Source organism: Petromyzon marinus, chromosome 74 (assembly GCF_048934315.1).
Source record: "Petromyzon marinus isolate PM22_M1 ecotype Great Lakes invasive population chromosome 74, UKy_Petmar_22M1.pri1.0, whole genome shotgun sequence".
Lineage (NCBI taxonomy): Eukaryota > Metazoa > Chordata > Hyperoartia > Petromyzontiformes > Petromyzontidae > Petromyzon > Petromyzon marinus.
Genome location: NC_133740.1, coordinates 9,761,017 through 9,782,343, shown reverse-complemented (window position 1 = coordinate 9,782,343; position 21,327 = coordinate 9,761,017). Strand labels below are relative to the sequence as shown.

General features: G+C 48.3%; 1 protein-coding gene across 1 annotated transcript in view; it reads left to right on the top strand.

Moving 5' to 3' along the window:
- Window positions 1-223: 223 nt before the first annotated feature.
- LOC116957406 (taperin) overlaps window positions 224-21,327 on the top strand; it is a 45,413-nt gene continuing 24,309 nt past the window's right edge. Inside the window, exon 1 of the mRNA XM_076056238.1 lies at window positions 224-4,722. Within this exon, the coding sequence (XP_075912353.1) occupies window positions 2,077-4,722 (2,646 nt within the window). The 5' untranslated portion in view covers window positions 224-2,076. The remainder of the gene's footprint in view (window positions 4,723-21,327) is intronic.

Here is a 21,327-nt window from a genome sequence, read left to right as displayed (position 1 = left end):
TTAATTTTTATTTAGTTTAAAAAAAATTCTAATTTTCTATATTCGTGACTTTACCGAAAGAACCAAGAACATGAATTCCTGCAGTCACGAAAGTTTTAAGTAATAAATGTGTTGTTTGTTGATGTTTGTTGATGCATGTTGTTGACGCGAGTCGACTGCATATGGCGGCCCTCTGGCTTCACGCGCCCGCCGCCTACGTCACGAGGCTGGGCACGTGACGCCGGGGAGCGGTGGCGGTCGTGTTGGGAGAGTTCCTTTTTTTATCAGAGAGACACGGGGACAGAGAGAGAGACACACACAGAGAGGGACGGAGAGACACAGAGAGGGACGGAGAGACACGGAGAGGGACAGAGAGGGACAGAGAGGGACAGAGAGACACGGAGAGACACGGAGAGAGACACGGAGACAGAGAGACACGGAGACAGAGAGAGACACGCGGAGACAGCGGACGCTGTGGGAGTACGCTTCACCCAAGGTGAGACAAGACGCAGAGAGAGACACCGGGCTGGTGGTGGTGGTGGTGGGACAGGAGAGAGACAGAGAGAGACACCGGGGAGAGACAGGAGGGGTAGACACGGGGAGAGACACGGAGACACGGAGAGAGACACGGAGACACGGGGAGAGACAGAGAGACACGGAGACACGGGGAGAGACACGGAGACACGGGGGTAGACACGGAAGCACGGGGAGAGACACGAGGGGCAGTAACTTTATTGAGGCCGGAACGCGGAAACCCAGCGACAGAGAGAGCAGTGGGGAAGGCAGAAGTCGCGGGGACACGGGGACACGGAGACACGGGGACATGGAGACACGGGGACAATGAGACACGGAGACACTGAGACACTGAGACGCGGGGACACGGAGACACGGAGACATTGAGACACGGAGACACGGGGACACTGAGACACGGGGACACGGAAACACGGAGACACTAGACACTGGGACACTGAGACACGGGGACATGGAGACACGGGGACAATGAGACACGGAGACACTGGGACACGGAGACGCGGGGACACGGAAACACGGAGACATTGAGACAGGGGGACACGGAAACACGGAGACACTAGACACTGGGACACTGAGACACGGAGACACTGAGACACTGGGACACGGAGACACGGAGACATTGAGACACGGAGACACGGGGACACGGAGACACTGAGACACGGGGACACGGAAACACGGAGACACTGAGACACGGGGACACGGAGACACTGGGACACTGAGACACGGGGACACGGAAACACGGAGACACTAGACACTGGGACACTGGGACACTGAGACACGGGGACACGGAAACACGGAGACACTAGACACTGGGACACTGAGACACGGGGACACGGAGACACGGAGACATTGAGACACTGAGACACGGGGACACGGAAACACGGAGACACTAGACACTGGGACACTGAGACACGGGGACACGGAGACACGGAGACACGGAGACACTGAGACACGGGGACACGGAAACACGGAGACTAGACACTGGGACACGGAGACACGGGGACACTGAGACACTGAGACAAGGGGACACTGAGACACGGAGACACTGAGACACGGGGACACTGAGACACGGGGACATGGAGACACGGAGACACTGAGACACGGGGAGAGACACGGGGGAGACACGGGGGAGACACACCGAGAGACACACCGAGACACACGGTGGGAGACACACGGTGAGAGAGACACGGTGAGAGAGACACACGGTGGGAGAGACACCGAGAGACACACCGAGACACACGGTGGGAGAGACACGGAGACACACGGTGGGAGAGACACGGTGGGAGAGACACGGTGGGAGACACACCGAGGGAGAGACACCGAGGGAGAGACACGGAGACACACGGTGGGAGAGACACGGAGACACACGGTGGGAGAGACACGGTGGGAGAGACACCGAGAGACACACCGAGACACACCAAGGGAGAGACACGGTGGGAGACACACGGTGGGAGAGACACGGTGGGAGACACACGGTGGGAGAGACACGGTGGGAGACACACGGTGGGAGAGACACGGAGACACACCAAGGGAGACACACGGTGGGAGAGACACGGAGACATCGCGATGTCTCGACATCTACGGGACGACGTGGACGAGCTGACGCCGCCGCAGGTGCCACTTTGGAAACGGGAACTCCTCGACAGACGGAGGAGGAAGGGGGTGCCTGACATTTTGAGCCACCACCTTCATCAGCAGAAGCAAAAGCAGCAGCAGCAGCAATGCCAGCAGCAGAATCAGCAGCAGCAGCAGCGGCAACAGGAAAACCACCACCTCCAGCAGCAGCAGCAGCATCAACATCAGCAGCAGCAGCAGCGGCAACAGGAAAACCACCACCTCCAGCAGCAGCAGCAGCAGCATCAACATCAGCAGCAGAATCATCATCAGCATCAGCAACATCAGCAGAAGCAGCAGCAGCTGCAGCAGCAGAATCATCATCAGCAGCAGCAGCATCAACATCAGCAACATCAGCAGCTGCAGCAGCAGAATCATCATCATCATCAGCAGCAGCAACATCAGCAGCTGCAGCAGCAGCAGCAGCAGAATCATCATCATCATCAGCAGCAGCACCAGCAGCAGCAGCAGCAGCAGCAGGAAAACCACCACGTTCAGCGCCACCACCACCACCATCACCGCCACAACCACGGCCACCACGACGGGCAGCACGATTCGGCGGCCGCGTCGGACGGCGAGGAGGTGCTGGTGCTGCAGGAGAAGCTGCGCCCCGTGCGGGAGAATCCCTTCGTGACGCGCGAGCGACGTCAGCGACGAGGGGCCGCCTCTCCGCCGCCGCCGTCGTTGTCGTCGTCGTCGTCCCAGGACCCGCTGCTTGACCTCTACAGCCACATCCCGGGCATCCGCACCATCCGCGCCGACAACATCATCATCATCGAGTCCGACCCGGACTACTACCTGCCGCGGACTAAAACGTCGGCGGGGTCGGCCGCCGCCGCCGCCGCCGCCGCCGCCGCCGCCGGCCCTCCGGCCGCGGCCACGATCGTGGCCCGGGAGGTCGTGGTGATCCGCGCGGCGGAGCGGGACGGCCGCGACGACGGGGAGGAGGCCCGGCCACCCGCCGACGGCGCCGACGGCGGCAGCGGCGGCGGCGGCTTCACGCTTCAGGGCCGCGTCAGCAGCCTCCTGTCGAGGTTCGACGGGCCCCGCGGCCGCTCCGGGGAGCCCGGCAACACGTGGGGGGCGCGGCGGTCGGCCAGCGCCGACGACCTGCTGAGGGCGGGCGGCGACGGCGAGCGGGGCCGGGGACCGCGGGGTAAGCGGCACGGGTCGCCGGACGCGGCCCCGCGCGCCCGCAAGTCCGCCGCGGTCGCGGCGAGCCGCCCGCGTTCCCGGCCGACGCTGCCGCCGCTGCCGCCGCCGCCGCCATCGCCGGCGGCGAAAGGAGGCCCCGGCGGGGGCCGCCCGGAGGGTTCCCTGGCGAACGGCGGTGCGGGCCGGGACCCGGGCCTCGCCTCGCCTCGCGGCGGCGCCGCGGAGGAGCCCGGCGGCCCCTTCACGACGCGGTCGAAGAATTCGTTCACCGTGCACCCGGAGAAGAACGCCGGCCTGCACCCGCCGGCCACGTCCGCCGGGAACGCCTCCCCGAGGTCGCCGGATCGGGTAAAACCGTCGCTGCCCGGCGGGAGGCCCGGGCCGCGGGGACAGAGAGGCGGCGCCGATTCGGCGACGGGGCCTAAATCCCCGACGGCACGGAGCTACGAGCTGCCGCCGGCGGCGCCGCCCGCGGCGACCCAGGGCTCGAAATCCCGGACGTCCGCCTCCCACGGCCTCCATTCGGCCTCCTCCCCGCCGTCCTCGCCCTCGGTCCGGGGCCCCGAACCGGGGCCGCCGTCGCCCACCGCCCGCGGCCCCCGCGTCCTGTCGGGGCCCAACTTTGAGATCCGTCCGGCGGTGCGACCGGACCCGGCCGCCGTGGCCTCCGGGGACAGGCAGGCGCGGGCCCTTGCGAGTCTCCGCGCCGACTCCGGCTACTCCATCACCGTCATCCCCAAGCCGCGCCGGGTCGCCGAGCGGGCCGCCGACGTGCGCGGGGGCAGGAAGCCGATGCCCGACGCCAAGCCGGCGTCGGCGCCGCCAGCTGCCGCCCCGGCGCCGGAATCGCCGCCGCCGCCGCCGCCGCCGCTTTCTCCCAGGCCGCCCGTCGTCTCGTCCCCCACCTTCGTCCGGCGGCCGGCCGCCGCCGCCATTCCGCCCCTGCCGTACCAGGCGCCGCCGTCCCCTCCGTCGGCCCGGGGGGCGGCCCCTTCGCCCGTCCCTCCGGCCTCCCCTCCGTCGGCCAGGAGCCCCGGGCCTTGCCCGGCGTCCGCCGCGGAAGACGCGACACGGGACGCGCCGCTGCCCGAGTCGAACATCGACGAGGTGATCGTACGGCTCCAGGACGGCCCGGGGGTCCTCGGCAAGCGCGGCGGCGGCGGCGGCGGCGGCGGCGGCGGAGGATCATCGGGGGGTGCCACCATCACCAAGGGGCTGGGCAATTCCTACCGGATCACGCCGGCGCCACGGAAGCCGGCGGTCCCCGACGCGGGACGCGCCGAGGTGGACGCGGGGACACCGGCGGGCGCATTGGAGAACACCCACACGCCGCTCGGCCAGCTGGTGAAGAAGCGGTTCCCGCCGGCCGACGAGATTGAGGTGATCGGTGGCTACCAGCGCCTGGGCAAGTCCTGCCTCCTGTCCAGCGCCCGCAACAAGAAGGTGAGAGGGGTACGACTTGGCACTGCGGCCACGTTCGCCGCTTGCCCCCCGGGGCACGGCACTGCGGCCACGTTCGCCGCTTGCCCCCCGGGGCACGGCACTGCGGCCACGTTCGCCGCTTGCCCCCCGGGGCACGGCACTGCGGCCACGTTCGCCGCTTGCCCCCCGGGGCACGGCACTGCGGCCACGTTCGCCGCTTGCCCCCCGGGGCACGGCACTGCGGCCACGTTCGCCGCTTGCCCCCCGGGCACTGCGGCCACGTTCGCCGCTTGCCCCCCGGGGCACGGCACTGCGGCCACGTTCGCCGCTTGCCCCCCGGGCACTGCGGCCACGTTCGCCGCTTGCCCCCCGGGCACGGCACTGCGGCCACGTTCGCCGCTTGCCCCCCGGGCACTGCGGCCACGTTCGCCGCTTGCCCCCCGGGCACTGCGGCCACGTTCGCCGCTTGCCCCCCGGGCACTGCGGCCACGTTCGCCGCTTGCCCCCCGGGCACTGCGGCCACGTTCGCCGCTTGCCCCCCCGGGCACTGCGGCCACGTTCGCCGCTTGCCCCCGGCTCTGCGGCCGCACTCACCACACGCGCTGCATCGCAGAACTTACACGGCCAACTTTTCAGTCTCGCTCACCAGGCGCAGTGCTCATTTCAGGCCAAGCCAACCTAGACGTGGGAGGGAGGATGCCCCGGGGCGGCGGCAGGGTCGGTGGCCCGCTAACGGAATTTGCGCGCGGGTGTGCCAGGCTTTCGCTGCCCAAGAGGCAAGTTGCTCCTCGGTCGAAGGGGGCTTTTTCGGGGATCGCCGAGACGTTCGCAAAGAAATGAATTAAAAAAAAAAACTTGGCAGTGCCGAGCCCAAAAAAATACACCGATTCACGAGAAATTCACAAGAAGTCGATGCAAAATCGGTTCACAATCGGTGCACAATCAATTCACAATTATATAAATTCACAATCAATTCACAATCCATTCACAACTTGGCAGTGCCAAGCCAAAAATAAATCCATTCACAATAACCAATTCACAATCAATTCACAACTATCAATTCACAACGTGGCAGTGCCCTGCCAAGAATAAATCAATTCACAACTTGGGTCTGCCAAAACAAAAATAAATCAAATTTACAATCAAGTCACAATTAATCAATTCACAATTAATAAATTCACAACTTTAGCAGTGCCAATCAAAGCATAATGAATAAATTCACAATACATTCACAATGAATCAATTGACAATGCATTATTAATCAATTTATAATGAATCATTTCACAATCAATTCACAATCCATCAATTCACAATCAATTCACAATCAATTCACAATACATCAATTCACAATAATTTCACAATCAATTCACAATCCATCATTTCACAATCAATTCACAATACATCATTTCACAATCAATTCACAATCCATCAATTCACAATCATTTCACAATCAATTCACAATCAATTCACAATCAATTAACAATCATTTCACAATCAATTCACAATCAATTCACAATACATCATTTCACAATCAATTCACAATCCATCAATTCACAATAATTTCACAACCAATTCACAATCATTTCACAATCAATTCACAATCAATCGTTTCACAATCAATTCACAATACATCAATTCACAATAAATGCACAATACATCAGTTCACAATCATTTCACAATCAATTCACAATCCATCATTTCACAATCAATTCACAATACATCATTTCACAATCAATTAACAATACATCATTTCACAATTAATTCACCATCCATCAATTCACAATCATTTCACAATCAATTCACAATCAATTAACAATACATCAATTAACAATCAATTCACAATCATTTCACAATCAATTCACAATACATCAATTCACAATAAATGCACAATACACCAGTTCACAATCATTTCACAATCAATTCACAATACATCATTTCACAATCATTTCACAATCAATTCACAATCAATTAACAATCAATTCACAATCAATTAACAATCATTTCACAATCAATTCACAATCAATTCACAATACATCATTTCACAATCAATTCACAATCCATCAATTCACAATCATTTCACAACCAATTCACAATCATTTCACAATCAATTCACAATCCATCATTTCACAATCAATTCACAATCAATTCACAATACATCATTTCACAATCAATTAACAATACATCATTTCACAATTAATTCACAATCCATCAATTCACAATCATTTCACAATCAATTCACAATCAATTAACAATACATCAATTCACAATCATTTCACAATCAATTCACAATACATCAATTCACAATAAATGCACAATACACCAGTTCACAATCATTTCACAATCAATTCACAATACATCATTTCACAATCAATTCACAATCCATCAATTCACAATCATTTCACAATCAATTCACAATCAATTCACAATACATCATTTCACAATTCACAATCAATTCACAATACATCATTTCACAATCAATTCACAATCCATCAATTCACAATCATTTCACAATCAATTCACAATCCATAATTTCACAATCAATTCACAATATATCATTTCACAATCAATTCACAATACATCATTTCACAATTAATTCACAATCCATCAATTCACAATCATTTCACAATCAATTCACAATCAATTAACAATACATCAATTCACAATAGCAAATTGAACAGCGGTCACGCACGTGGTGTTAACGACTGTTGAGTAGGCCACACCGACGCCGCGGCCTTGTCTAGATCGCCTGCCGGCTTCGTGCGAGCGACCCCCCGCCACCACCCCGCCCTAGGACGGTGCCCTCCAGAGTGGTCGGGCTCGTGGGCGTCTCGTGGACGGCCACGGTGGTGGTGGTGGTAATGAGGTTGTTAAGCCATGATGAGGTTGGTCATCGGTGGTGATGAGGTTCAGCGAAGATGATGCTAACATTGTCCATAGACTTAACATTGTCCATAGACTTACATTACCCTTAGACTAACATTGCCTATAGACTAACATTACCCATAGACTTAACATTGTCCATATACTTAACATTGTCCATAGACTTAACATTGTCCATAGACTAACATTACCCATAGACTTACATTACCCATAGACTAACATTACTCATAGACTCACATTGCCCATAGACTTACATTACCCATAGACTTACATTGTTCATAGACTTACATTGCCCATAGACTTACATTACCCATAGACTAACATTGCCCATAGACTCACATTGCCCATAGACTCACATTGCCCATAGACTTACATTACCCATAGACTAACATTGCCTATAGACTAACATTGCCCATAAACTTACATTACCCATAGACTAACATTACCCATAGACTCACATTGCCCATAGACTTACATTACCCATAGACTAACATTGCCCATAGACTTACATTACCCATAGACTAACATTACCCATAGACTTACATTACCCATAGACTTACATTGTTCATAGACTAACATTGCCCATAGACTTAACATTGCCCATAGACTTACATTGCCCATAGACTAACATTACCCATAGACTAACATTACCCATAGACTTACATTACCCATAGACTTACATTGTTCATAGACTAACATTGCCCATAGACTTAACATTGCCCATAGACTTACATTACCCATAGACTCACATTACCCATATACTAACATTGCCCATAGACTAACATTACCCATAGACTTACATTGCCCATAGACTAACATTGCCCATAGACTAACATTACCCATAGACTTACATTACCCATAGACTTACATTACCCATAGACTTACATTACCCATAGACTCACATTGGCCATAGACTAACATTACCCATAGACTAACATTTCCCATAGACTAACATTGTCCATAGACTAACATTACCCATAGACTAACATTGCCCATAGACTAACATTGCCCATAGACTAACATTGCCCATAGACTTACATTACCCATAGACTAACATTGCCCATAGACTTACATTACCCATAGACTAACATTGCCCATAGACTTACATTACCCATAGACTAACATTGCCCGTAGACTAACATTACCCATAGACTTACATTACCCATAGACTAACATTGTCCATAGACTAACATTACCCATAGACTAACATTGCCCATAGACTAACATTGCCCATAGACTTACATTGCCCATAGACTAACATTACCCATAGACTAACATAGCCCATAGACTTACATTACCCATAGACTAACATTACCCATAGACTAACATTGCCCATAGACTTACATTGCCCATAGACTAACATTACCCATAGACTAACATTGCCCATAGACTAACATTGCCCATAGACTTACATTACCCATAGACTTACATTACCCATAGACTAACATTGCCCATAGACTTACATTGCCCATAGACTAACATTGCCCATAGACTAACATAGCCCATAGACTAACATTACCCATAGACTAACATTACCCATAGACTAACATTACCCATAGACTAACATTGCCCATAGACTAACATTGCCCATATACTTACAGTACCCATAGACTAACATTACCCATAGACTAACATTACCCATAGACTAACATTGCCCATAGACTAACATTGCCCATAGACTAACATTACCCATAGACTAACATTACCCATAGACTTACATTGCCCATAGACTAACATTACCCATAGACTTACATTGCCCATAGACTTACATTGTCCATAGACTAACATTACCCATAGACTAACATTACCCATAGACTAACAATGCCCATAGACTTACATTGTCCATAGACTAACATTACCCATAGACTAACATTACCCATAGACTTAACATTGCCCATAGACTAACATTACACATAGACTAACATTACCCATAGACTTACACTACCCATAGACTAACATTACCCATAGACTAACATTGCCCATAGACTAACATTACCCATAGACTTACATTGCCCATAGACTAACATTTCCCATAGACTTACATTACCCATAGACTAACATTGCCCATAGACTAACATTTCCCATAGACTAACATTACCCATAGACTAACATTGTCCATACACTAACATTACCCATATACTAACATTACCCATAGACTTAACATTTCCCATAGACTTACATTGCCCATAGACTTACATTACCCATAGACTTACATTAACCATAAACTTAACATTGCCCATAGACTTAACATTGTCCATATACTAACATTGCCCATAGACTAACATTGCCCATAGACTAACATTGCCCATAGACTTACATTACCCATAGACTTACATTGCCCATAGACTTTACCGAAAGAACTAAGAATATGAATTACTGCAGTCACGAAAGCTTTAAATCAAACTTGCCCATAGACTTAACATTGTCCATAGACTTACATTACCCATACACTAACACTGCCATAGACTAACATTGCCCATAGACTTACATTACCCATAGACTAACATTGCCCATAGACTTACATTACCCATAGACTAACATTACCCATACACTAACATTACCCATAGACTAATATTACCCATAGACTAACAATGCCCATAGACTAACATTGCCCATAGACTTACATTACCCATAGACTTACATTACCCATAGACTAACATTACCCATAGACTAACAATGCCCATAGACTTACATTACCCATAGACTAACATTACCCATAGACTAACATTACCCATAGACTAACACTACCCATAGACTAACATTACCCATAGACTTACATTACCCATAGACTAACATTACCCATAGACTAACAATGCCCATAGACTTACATTACCCATAGACTTACATTACCCATAGACTAACATTGTCCATAGACTAACATTACCCATAGACTTACATTACCCATAGACTTACATTACCCGTAGACTAACATTACCCATAGACTAACACTACCCATAGACTTACATTACCCATATACTAACATTGCCCATAGACTAACATTGCCCATAGACTCACATTACCCATAGACTAACATTGCCCATAGACTTACATTACCCATAGACTTACATTACCCATAGACTTACATTACCCATAGACTAACATTGCCCATAGACTTACATTGCCCATAGACTAACATTGCCCATAGACTAACATAGCCCATAGACTAACATTACCCATAGACTAACATTACCCATAGACTAACATTACCCATAGACTAACATTGCCCATAGACTAACATTGCCCATATACTTACAGTACCCATAGACTAACATTACCCATAGACTAACATTACCCATAGACTAACATTGCCCATAGACTAACATTGCCCATAGACTAACATTACCCATAGACTAACATTACCCATAGACTTACATTGCCCATAGACTAACATTACCCATAGACTTACATTGCCCATAGACTTACATTGTCCATAGACTAACATTACCCATAGACTAACATTACCCATAGACTAACAATGCCCATAGACTTACATTGTCCATAGACTAACATTACCCATAGACTAACATTACCCATAGACTTAACATTGCCCATAGACTAACATTACACATAGACTAACATTACCCATAGACTTACACTACCCATAGACTAACATTACCCATAGACTAACATTGCCCATAGACTAACATTACCCATAGACTTACATTGCCCATAGACTAACATTTCCCATAGACTTACATTACCCATAGACTAACATTGCCCATAGACTAACATTTCCCATAGACTAACATTACCCATAGACTAACATTGTCCATACACTAACATTACGCATATACTAACATTACCCATAGACTTAACATTTCCCATAGACTTACATTGCCCATAGACTTACATTACCCATAGACTTACATTAACCATAGACTTAACATTGCCCATAGACTTAACATTGTCCATATACTAACATTGCCCATAGACTAACATTGCCCATAGACTAACATTGCCCATAGACTTACATTACCCATAGACTTACATTGCCCATAGACTTTACCGAAAGAACTAAGAATATGAATTACTGCAGTCACGAAAGCTTTAAATCAAACTTGCCCATAGACTTAACATTGTCCATAGACTTATATTACCCATACACTAACACTGCCATAGACTAACATTGCCCATAGACTTACACTACCCATAGACTAACATTGCCCATAGACTAACATTGCCCATAGACTAACATTACCCATAGACTTACATTGCCCATAGACTAACATTTCCCATAGACTTACATTACCCATAGACTAACATTGCCCATAGACTAACATTTCCCATAGACTAACATTACCCATAGACTAACATTGTCCATACACTAACATTACCCATATACTAACATTACCCATAGACTTAACATTTCCCATAGACTTACATTGCCCATAGACTTACATTACCCATAGACTTACATTAACCATAGACTTAACATTGCCCATAGACTTAACATTGTCCATATACTAACATTGCCCATAGACTAACATTGCCCATAGACTAACATTGCCCATAGACTTACATTACCCATAGACTTACATTGCCCATAGACTTTACCGAAAGAACTAAGAATATGAATTACTGCAGTCACGAAAGCTTTAAATCAAACTTGCCCATAGACTTAACATTGTCCATAGACTTACATTACCCATACACTAACACTGCCATAGACTAACATTGCCCATAGACTTACATTACCCATAGACTAACATTGCCCATAGACTTACATTACCCATAGACTAACATTACCCATACACTAACATTACCCATAGACTAATATTACCCATAGACTAACAATGCCCATAGACTAACATTGCCCATAGACTTACATTACCCATAGACTTACATTACCCATAGACTAACATTACCCATAGACTAACAATGCCCATAGACTTACATTACCCATAGACTAACATTACCCATAGACTAACATTACCCATAGACTAACACTACCCATAGACTAACATTACCCATAGACTTACATTACCCATAGACTAACATTACCCATAGACTAACAATGCCCATAGACTTACATTACCCATAGACTTACATTACCCATAGACTAACATTGTCCATAGACTAACATTACCCATAGACTTACATTACCCATAGACTTACATTACCCGTAGACTAACATTACCCGTAGACTAACATTACCCATAGACTAACACTACCCATAGACTTACATTACCCATATACTAACATTGCCCATAGACTAACATTGCCCATAGACTCACATTACCCATAGACTAACATTGCCCATAGACTTACATTACCCATAGACTAACATTGCCCATAGACTAACATTACCCATAGACTCACATTGGCCATAGACTAACATTACCCATAGACTAACATTACCCATAGACTTACATTACCCATAGACTAACATTACCCATAGACTCACATTGGCCATAGACTAACATTACCCATAGACTAACATTACCCATAGACTTACATTGTCCATAGACTAACATTACCCATAGACTAGCATTGCCCATAGACTAACATTGCCCATAGACTAACATTGCCCATAGACTAACATTACCCATAGACTTACATTACCCATAGACTAACATTACCCATAGACTAACATTGCCCATAGACTAACATTGCCCATAGACTTACATTGCCCATAGACTAACATTACCCATAGACTAACATAGCCCATAGACTTACATTACCCATAAACTAATATTACCCATAGAGTCTATGGGTAATGTTAGTCTATGGGTAATGTAAGTCTATGGGCTATGTTAGTCTATGGGTAATGTTAGTCTATGGGCAATAGACTAACATTGCCCATAGACTTACATTGCCCATAGACTAACATTGCCCATAGACTAACATAGCCCATAGACTAACATTACCCATAGACTAACATTACCCATAGACTAACATTGCCCATAGACTAACATTACCCATAGACTAACATTACCCATAAACTTAACATTGCCCATAGACTAACATTACACATAGACTAACATTACCCATAGACTTACACTACCCATAGACTAACATTGTCCATACACTAACATTACCCATATACTAACATTACCCATAGACTTAACATTTCCCATAGACTTACATTGCCCATAGACTTACATTACCCATAGACTTACATTAACCATAGACTTAACATTGCCCATAGACTTACATTACCCATAGACTTACATTGCCCATAGACTTAACATTGTCCATATACTAACATTGCCCATAGACTAACATTGCCCATAGACTAACATTGCCCATAGACTTACATTACCCATAGACTTACATTGCCCATAGACTTTACCGAAAGAACTAAGAATATGAATTACTGCAGTCACGAAAGCTTTAAATCAAACTTGCCCATAGACTTAACATTGTCCATAGACTTACATTACCCATACACTAACACTGCCATAGACTAACATTGCCCATAGACTTACATTACCCATAGACTAACATTGCCCATAGACTTACATTACCCATAGACTAACATTACCCATACACTAACATTACCCATAGACTAACATTACCCATAGACTAACAATGCCCATAGACTAACATTGCCCATAGACTTACATTACCCATAGACTTACATTACCCATAGACTAACATTACCCATAGACTAACAATGCCCATAGACTTACATTACCCATAGACTAACATTACCCATAGACTTACATTACCCATAGACTAACATTGTCCATAGACTAACATTGCCCATAGACTTACATTACCCATAGACTTACATTACCCGTAGACTAACATTACCCATAGACTAACACTACCCATAGACTTACATTACCCATATACTAACATTCCCCGTAGACTTAACATTACCCATAGACTTAACATTACCCATAGACTTACATTACCCATAGACTTACATTACCCATAGACTAACATTACCCATAGACTCACATTGCCCATAGACTAACATTACCCATAGACTTACATTACCCATAGACTAACATTGTCCCATAGACTTACATTACCCATTGACTTACATTATCCCATTATAATGGGTCTCTATGGGCTCTGTGTATCTCTATGGGTGTCGATGTATCTCTGTGTGTGTCTATAGGCTGCCTGGCCACAGTCACACCTGCTGTGGCTTTGTCTTTTGATGGGTCTCTACGGGTCTCTGGGTCTCTATGCATGCCCACACAGTTTCGCTGGATGGGTTCCTGCTCTTCATGTATATCTGACGAAAACAAATGGCTTTGTGCATATGATAGTATAACGTGGCAATCACCTGTCTAGCCAGGAGGGTTGTGCGTAGTTCAGATATCTGGCCAAATATATTTACAGTACGTGCATTGTGTGTGTGTGTTTAGCTATGGCAGGAAGACAGATAACCCGGAGGGGAGATCATACAGAACAAGGGGAGATCATACAATCTCCACTCACGCACTCTGTAGAACAGGGGGAGATCATACAAACTCCACTCACTTACTCTGTAGAACAGGGGGAGATCATACAAACTCCACTCACGCACTCTGTAGAACAGGGGAAGATCACAAACTCCACTCACGCACTCTGTAGAATAGGGGGAGATCATAAAAACTCCACTCACTCACTCTGTAGAACAGGGGGAGATCATAAAACACTCCACTCACACTGTAGAACAGGGGGAGATCATATAAACTCCACTCTCTCACTTTGTAGAACAGGGGGAGATCACACAAACTCCACTCTCTCACTCTGTAGAACAGAGGGAGATCACACAAACTCCACTCTTTCACTCTGTAGAACAGGGGGAGATCATACAAACCCCACTCATTCACTCTGTAGAACAGGGGGAGATCATACAAACTCCACTCATTCACTCACTCTGTAGAACAGGGGGAGATCACACAAACTCCACTCATTCACTCTGTAGAACAGGGGTAGATCATACAAACTCCACTCTCTCACTCTGTAGAACAGGGGGAGATCATACAAACCCCACTCATTCACTCTGTAGAACAGGGGGAGATCATACAAACTCCACTCACTCACTCTGTAGAACAGGGGGAGATCATACAAACTCCACTCACTCACTCTGTAGAACAGGGGGAGATCATACAAACTCCACTCTCTAACTCTGTAGCACAGGGGGAGATCTTACAAACTCCACTCACTCACTCTGCAGAACAGGGGGAGATCACACAAACTCCACTCATTCACTCACTCTGTAGAACAGGGGGAGATCACACAAACTCCACTCACTCACTCTACAAAACAGGGGGAGATCACACAAACTCCACTCATTCACTCACTCTGTAGAACAGGGGGAGATCATACAAACTCCACTCACTCACTCTGTAGAACAGGGGGAGAGCATACAAACTCCACTCTCTCACTCTGTAGAACAGGGGGAGATCACACAAACTCCACTCACTCACTCTGTAGAACAGGGGGAGATCATAAAACACTCCACTCACTCTTTAGAACAGGGGGAGATCACACAAACTCCACTCACTCACTCTGCAGGACAGGGGGAGATCACACAAACTCCACTCATTCACTCACTCTGTAGAACAGGGTGAGATCATACTAACTCCACTCACTCACTCTGTAGAACAGGGGGAGATCATACAAACTCCACTCACTCACTCTGTAGAACAGGGGGAGATCATACAAACTCCACTCTCTAACTCTGTAGCACAGGGGGAGATCTTACAAACTCCACTCACTCACTCTGCAGAACAGGGGGAGATCACACAAACTCCACTCATTCACTCACTCTGTAGAACAGGGGGAGATCACACAAACTCCACTCACTCACTCTACAAAACAGGGGGAGATCACACAAACTCCACTCATTCACTCACTCTGTAGAACAGGGGGAGATCATACAAACTCCACTCACTCACTCTGTAGAACAGGGGGAGAGCATACAAACTCCACTCTCTCACTCTGTAGAACAGGGGGAGATCACACAAACTCCACTCACTCACTCTGTAGAACAGGGGGAGATCATAAAACACTCCACTCACTCTTTAGAACAGGGGGAGATCACACAAACTCCACTCACTCACTCTGCAGGACAGGGGGAGATCACACAAACTCCACTCATTCACTCACTCTGTAGAACAGGGTGAGATCATACAAACTCCACTCACTCACTCTGTAGAACAGGGGGAGATCATACAAACTCCACTCACTCACTCTGTAGAACAGGGGGAGATCATACAAACTCCACTCTCTAACTCTGTAGCACAGGGGGAGATCTTACAAACTCCACTCACTCACTCTGCAGAACAGGGGGAGATCACACAAACTCCACTCACTCACTCTGTAGAACAGGGCGAGATCGCACAAACTCCACTCACTCACTCTGTAGAACAGGGGGAGATCATACAAACTCCACTCTCTAACTCTGTAGCACAGGGGGAGATCTTACAAACTCCACTCACTCACTCTGCAGAACAGGGGGAGATCACACAAACTCCACTCACTCACTCTGTAGAACAGGGCGAGATCGCACAAACTCCACTCACTCACTCTGTAGAACAGGGCGAGATCGCACAAACTCCACTCACTCACTCTGCAGAACAGGGGGAGATAACACAAACCCCACTCACTCTGCAGAACAAGGTGGGGGGTGGGGTGGGGGGGTGGGTGGATGTAAATCATTCAAACTCCACGCAGGCAGGCGTCGAACCCCAGGTTAAACGTGGTCGTGGAGGTCCGACGTTTTAGCTCTCGCATCGCCGTCCTGCCCGCCCGCCCGCCCGCAGCGCGTGGTTCGTCCCATACCGAGCATTATTGCCGCTGACGATTCGCCCGGCAGCCTGCGTGCCAGAGAGGGCTTTTAAGTACCCAAGGGTGTGTTTATATTCGTGGCATGTGCGTAGCTTTGCTGGGTGTGGGGTGCCTGGGTCAAGTTGACTTCCTGTTGCGCCTCGAACGAGGGCCCAGGTTTGCGGCGTGTTGGGAGTAGTCGTGCTTAAAAAAAAAAACGTCGCGACTGGGGAGACAAAGGCGGCCGGGCGTGGTGGTGGTGGTGGTTGCTGGCCACCCACTCCCTCTGCGTGTGGCCACAGTGCCGGTAGCCTTCACGGGGCGCTGCTGCTACTCGCTAACAGCACTTGGCCCCCACAGTCTGTTGGAGGCTACACGGGGGATCTTTTTGCTTGGTCTTGTGTGTGTGTGTGGGGAGCGGTGGCGCTGTGGTTAGCGCCAAGCTGCGCTCCGAACCCGGCGAACCCGAGTTCGATTCCCGCTCGCGGCCAACATCGGTGACGAATTTTCCGAGCCGGTCCTGGGCCTCCTCCCCTTGGTCGACTCGGCCTCAAATGAGTACCTGGCGCGGTGTGTAGTAAACATCGCCGCTGGGGGAGACAAAGGCGGCCGGGCGTGGTGACTGGCTACCCACCACCTCGTGCAGGCTATACGGGGGATCTTTGTCTTTGTTTGTCTTGATTGATTGATTGAGTGGGTGGGTGGGTAAGTGGATTTCTGGGTGATTGATTGATTGGGTGGAATGAGTGAGTGGGTGAGTGATTGGGTGCGTGGGTGATTGAGTGGATGGGTGGGTGAGTGATTGAGTGGATGAGTGGGTGAGTGATTGGGTGAGTGAGTGATTGAGTGGATGAGTGGGTGGTTGACGGAGTGATTGAGTGGGTGGGTGACTGAGTGATTGGGTGAGAGAGTGATTGAGTGGGTGAGTGACTGAGTGATTGGGTGGGTGAGTGAGTGAGTGGTTGGCTGAGTGAGTGGGTGGGTGACTGAGTGGGTGGGTGAGTGAGTGATTGGGTGGCTGAGTGATTGGGTGACTAAGTGGGTGACTAAGTGGGTGAGTGAGTGAGTGATTGGGTGAGTGAGTGAGTGATTGGGTGAGTGAGTGATTGGGTGAGTGAGTGATTGGGTGAGTGAGTGAGTGATTGGGTGAGTGAGTGATTGGGTGGGTGAGTGAGTGAGTGATTGGGTGGGTGAGTGAGTGAGTGATTGGGTGGGTGAGTGAGTGAGTGATTGGGTGAGTGAGTGAGTGATTGGGTGAGTGAGTGAGTGATTGGGTGACTGAGTGATTGGGTGAGTGATAGGGTGAGTGAGTGACTGAGTGATTGAGTCAGTGGGTGGGTGAGTGAGTGACTGAGTGAGTGAGTGACTGAGTGACTGACTGAGTGACTGAATGAGTGGCTGACCTAATGACTGACTGAGTGACTGAGTGAGTGACTGAGTGAGTGTGTGTAATTTCCGGCAAATTATTACGTCACGTTTGCTCGAATCGTGTCAATATCGTTGTGGGTTTAGCTCTCTGTCACAACAACAACAACCGGTGTAGTGCTGTTTTATTAAATAACTTAGTGTCCACCTTCTGTTTCAGGTGACACACACACTCCTTACTAATTGGCTGTGTCGTGGTAGTCGTGGTGGTGGGTTTATATCCACGCGATCAAACCCAACGAAACGAAAATCCTCACTGATATTCTTGGGTCTTTTTTTAACTAAAGTCACGCGTAGATACGTTCAAAAGAAAATAACATAAAATAACAAAATAAGTAATATTTAAAAAACACACGCTTTAATGAAATGTACCGTGCTAGTAACGGAAGATCTCCACGACTCGAAGAAGTGGCCCCCCTCCCGTCGAAGTTTGGCACGCAACGTAAGGGGATCGTGGGCCAATTACAGCCAACGTGAGTTAACATTTAAAAAATAATGTTTAAAAATATTTTTGTTTATTTTTTATGATAGAATATCGTATTGTCGTCAGTGTGACATCAGTGTACCGAGTTTTGCAGTCGCTAGCGCATTGGGAAGTGGGTTACAATCGAGTTACAAGATTCGAGGAAACGGCAACAACAACAGACAGAGTGAGTTAATAGAAATCGTGTAAAAAAGTTGTTTAAAAATATATTTTTTAATTGTTTATGATAGAATATAGTGTTGTCATCAGTGTAACATCAGTGTACTGAGTTTGCAGTCGCTAGCGCATTGGGAAGTGGGTTACAATCGAGTTACAAGATTTGACGATACAACAACAACAGACAGAGTGAGTTAATAGAAAGCGTGTAAAAAAGTTGTTTAAAAATATTTTTATTTTTTATGATAGAATATAGTGTTGTCATCAGTGTGACATCAGTGTGCCGAGTTTTGCAGTCGCTAGCGCATTGGGAAGTGGGTTACAATCGAGTTACAAGATTTGACGATACAACAACAACAACAGACAGAGTGAGTTAATAGAAAGCGTGTAAAAAAGTTGTTTAAAAATATTTTTATTTTTATGATAGAATATAGTGTTGTCATCAGTATGACATCAGTGTAGCAAGTTTTGTAGTCGCTAGCGCATTGGGAAGTGGGTTACAATCGAGTTACAAGATTTGAGGACACGGCAACAACAACAGACAGACAGCGAGTTAAATGAAAGCGTGTAAAAAGATCGTTTAATATTTTTCATTTATTTTTTTATGATATAACACATTGTCTTGCGGAGGGAGGGAGCTGGTAGGAATGTTGGGTTGCTCGGTCAATGGCCAGGGTCAACAAGGGCGGCACCACCACGTGGTGCGTTCAGCACAATATGCCCGACTGTGAGGGCGGGCACAAGCCGGCGTGAGTAGGTTAAACGTTGAGTTTTATAAGGGCACCACGGGGTGACCACCCATAGACACCATTAGAGCCCCATAGAGACCCACAGAGACCCATAGACTCAGAAACCCATAGACACCCATAGAGACCCATAGAGACTCATAGAGACTCAGAGACCCACAGAGACTCACAGACATCCATAGACACCCATTGACTCATAAAAACCCATAGAGACTCAAAGACCCACAGAGACTCACAGACATCCATAGACACCCATAGACGCACAGAGACCCATAGACACGCATAGACTCACAGAGACCCATAGACACCCATAGACTCACAGAGACTCATAGAGACCCATAGAGACTCACAGACACCCACAGACACCCACAGACATCCATAGACACCCAGAGACCCATAGACACCCATAGAGACCCACAGAGGCCCACAGAGACCCACAGACACCCATAGAGACTCAGAGATGCACAGAGACTTACAGACATCCATAGACACCCATAGACTCACACAGTCCCATAGACTCGCAGAGACCCATAGACACCCATAGACCCACAGAGACTCATAGAGACGCATAGAGACACATAGAGACTCACCGAGATCCACAGAGACCCATAGAGACCCACAGAGACACATAGAGACTCACAGACACCCACAGACACCCACAGTCATCCATAGACACCCAGAGACCCATAGAAACCCATAGACTCCCAGAGACCCATAGATACCAATAGAGACCCACAGACCCACACAGACTCACAGAGATCCATAGATCCCCATAGAGACCCACAGAGACCCATAGACTCAGAAACCCATAGACACCCATAGACCCACAGAGACTCATAGAGACTCAGAGACCCACAGAGACCCATAGACACCCATAGACCCCCAGAGACCCATAGATACCAATAGAGCCCCATAGAGACCCATAGAGACCCACACAGACTCACAGAGATCCATAGAGCCCCAAAGAGACCCACAGAGACCCATAGAGACTCAGATACCTACAGAGACTCACAGACATCCATAGACCTACAGAGACCCACAGAGACCCACAGAGACCCACAGAGACCCACAGAGACACACAGAGACACACAGAGACCCATAGACCCACAGAGGCTATAAGTATGGGTCTCTATGAGAGACGCACAGAGACTCATACTCATACACACCCATACTGCAACTAAACTATTTCCATTGTTAGCAGGCGTCAGACCCCACTGAGGT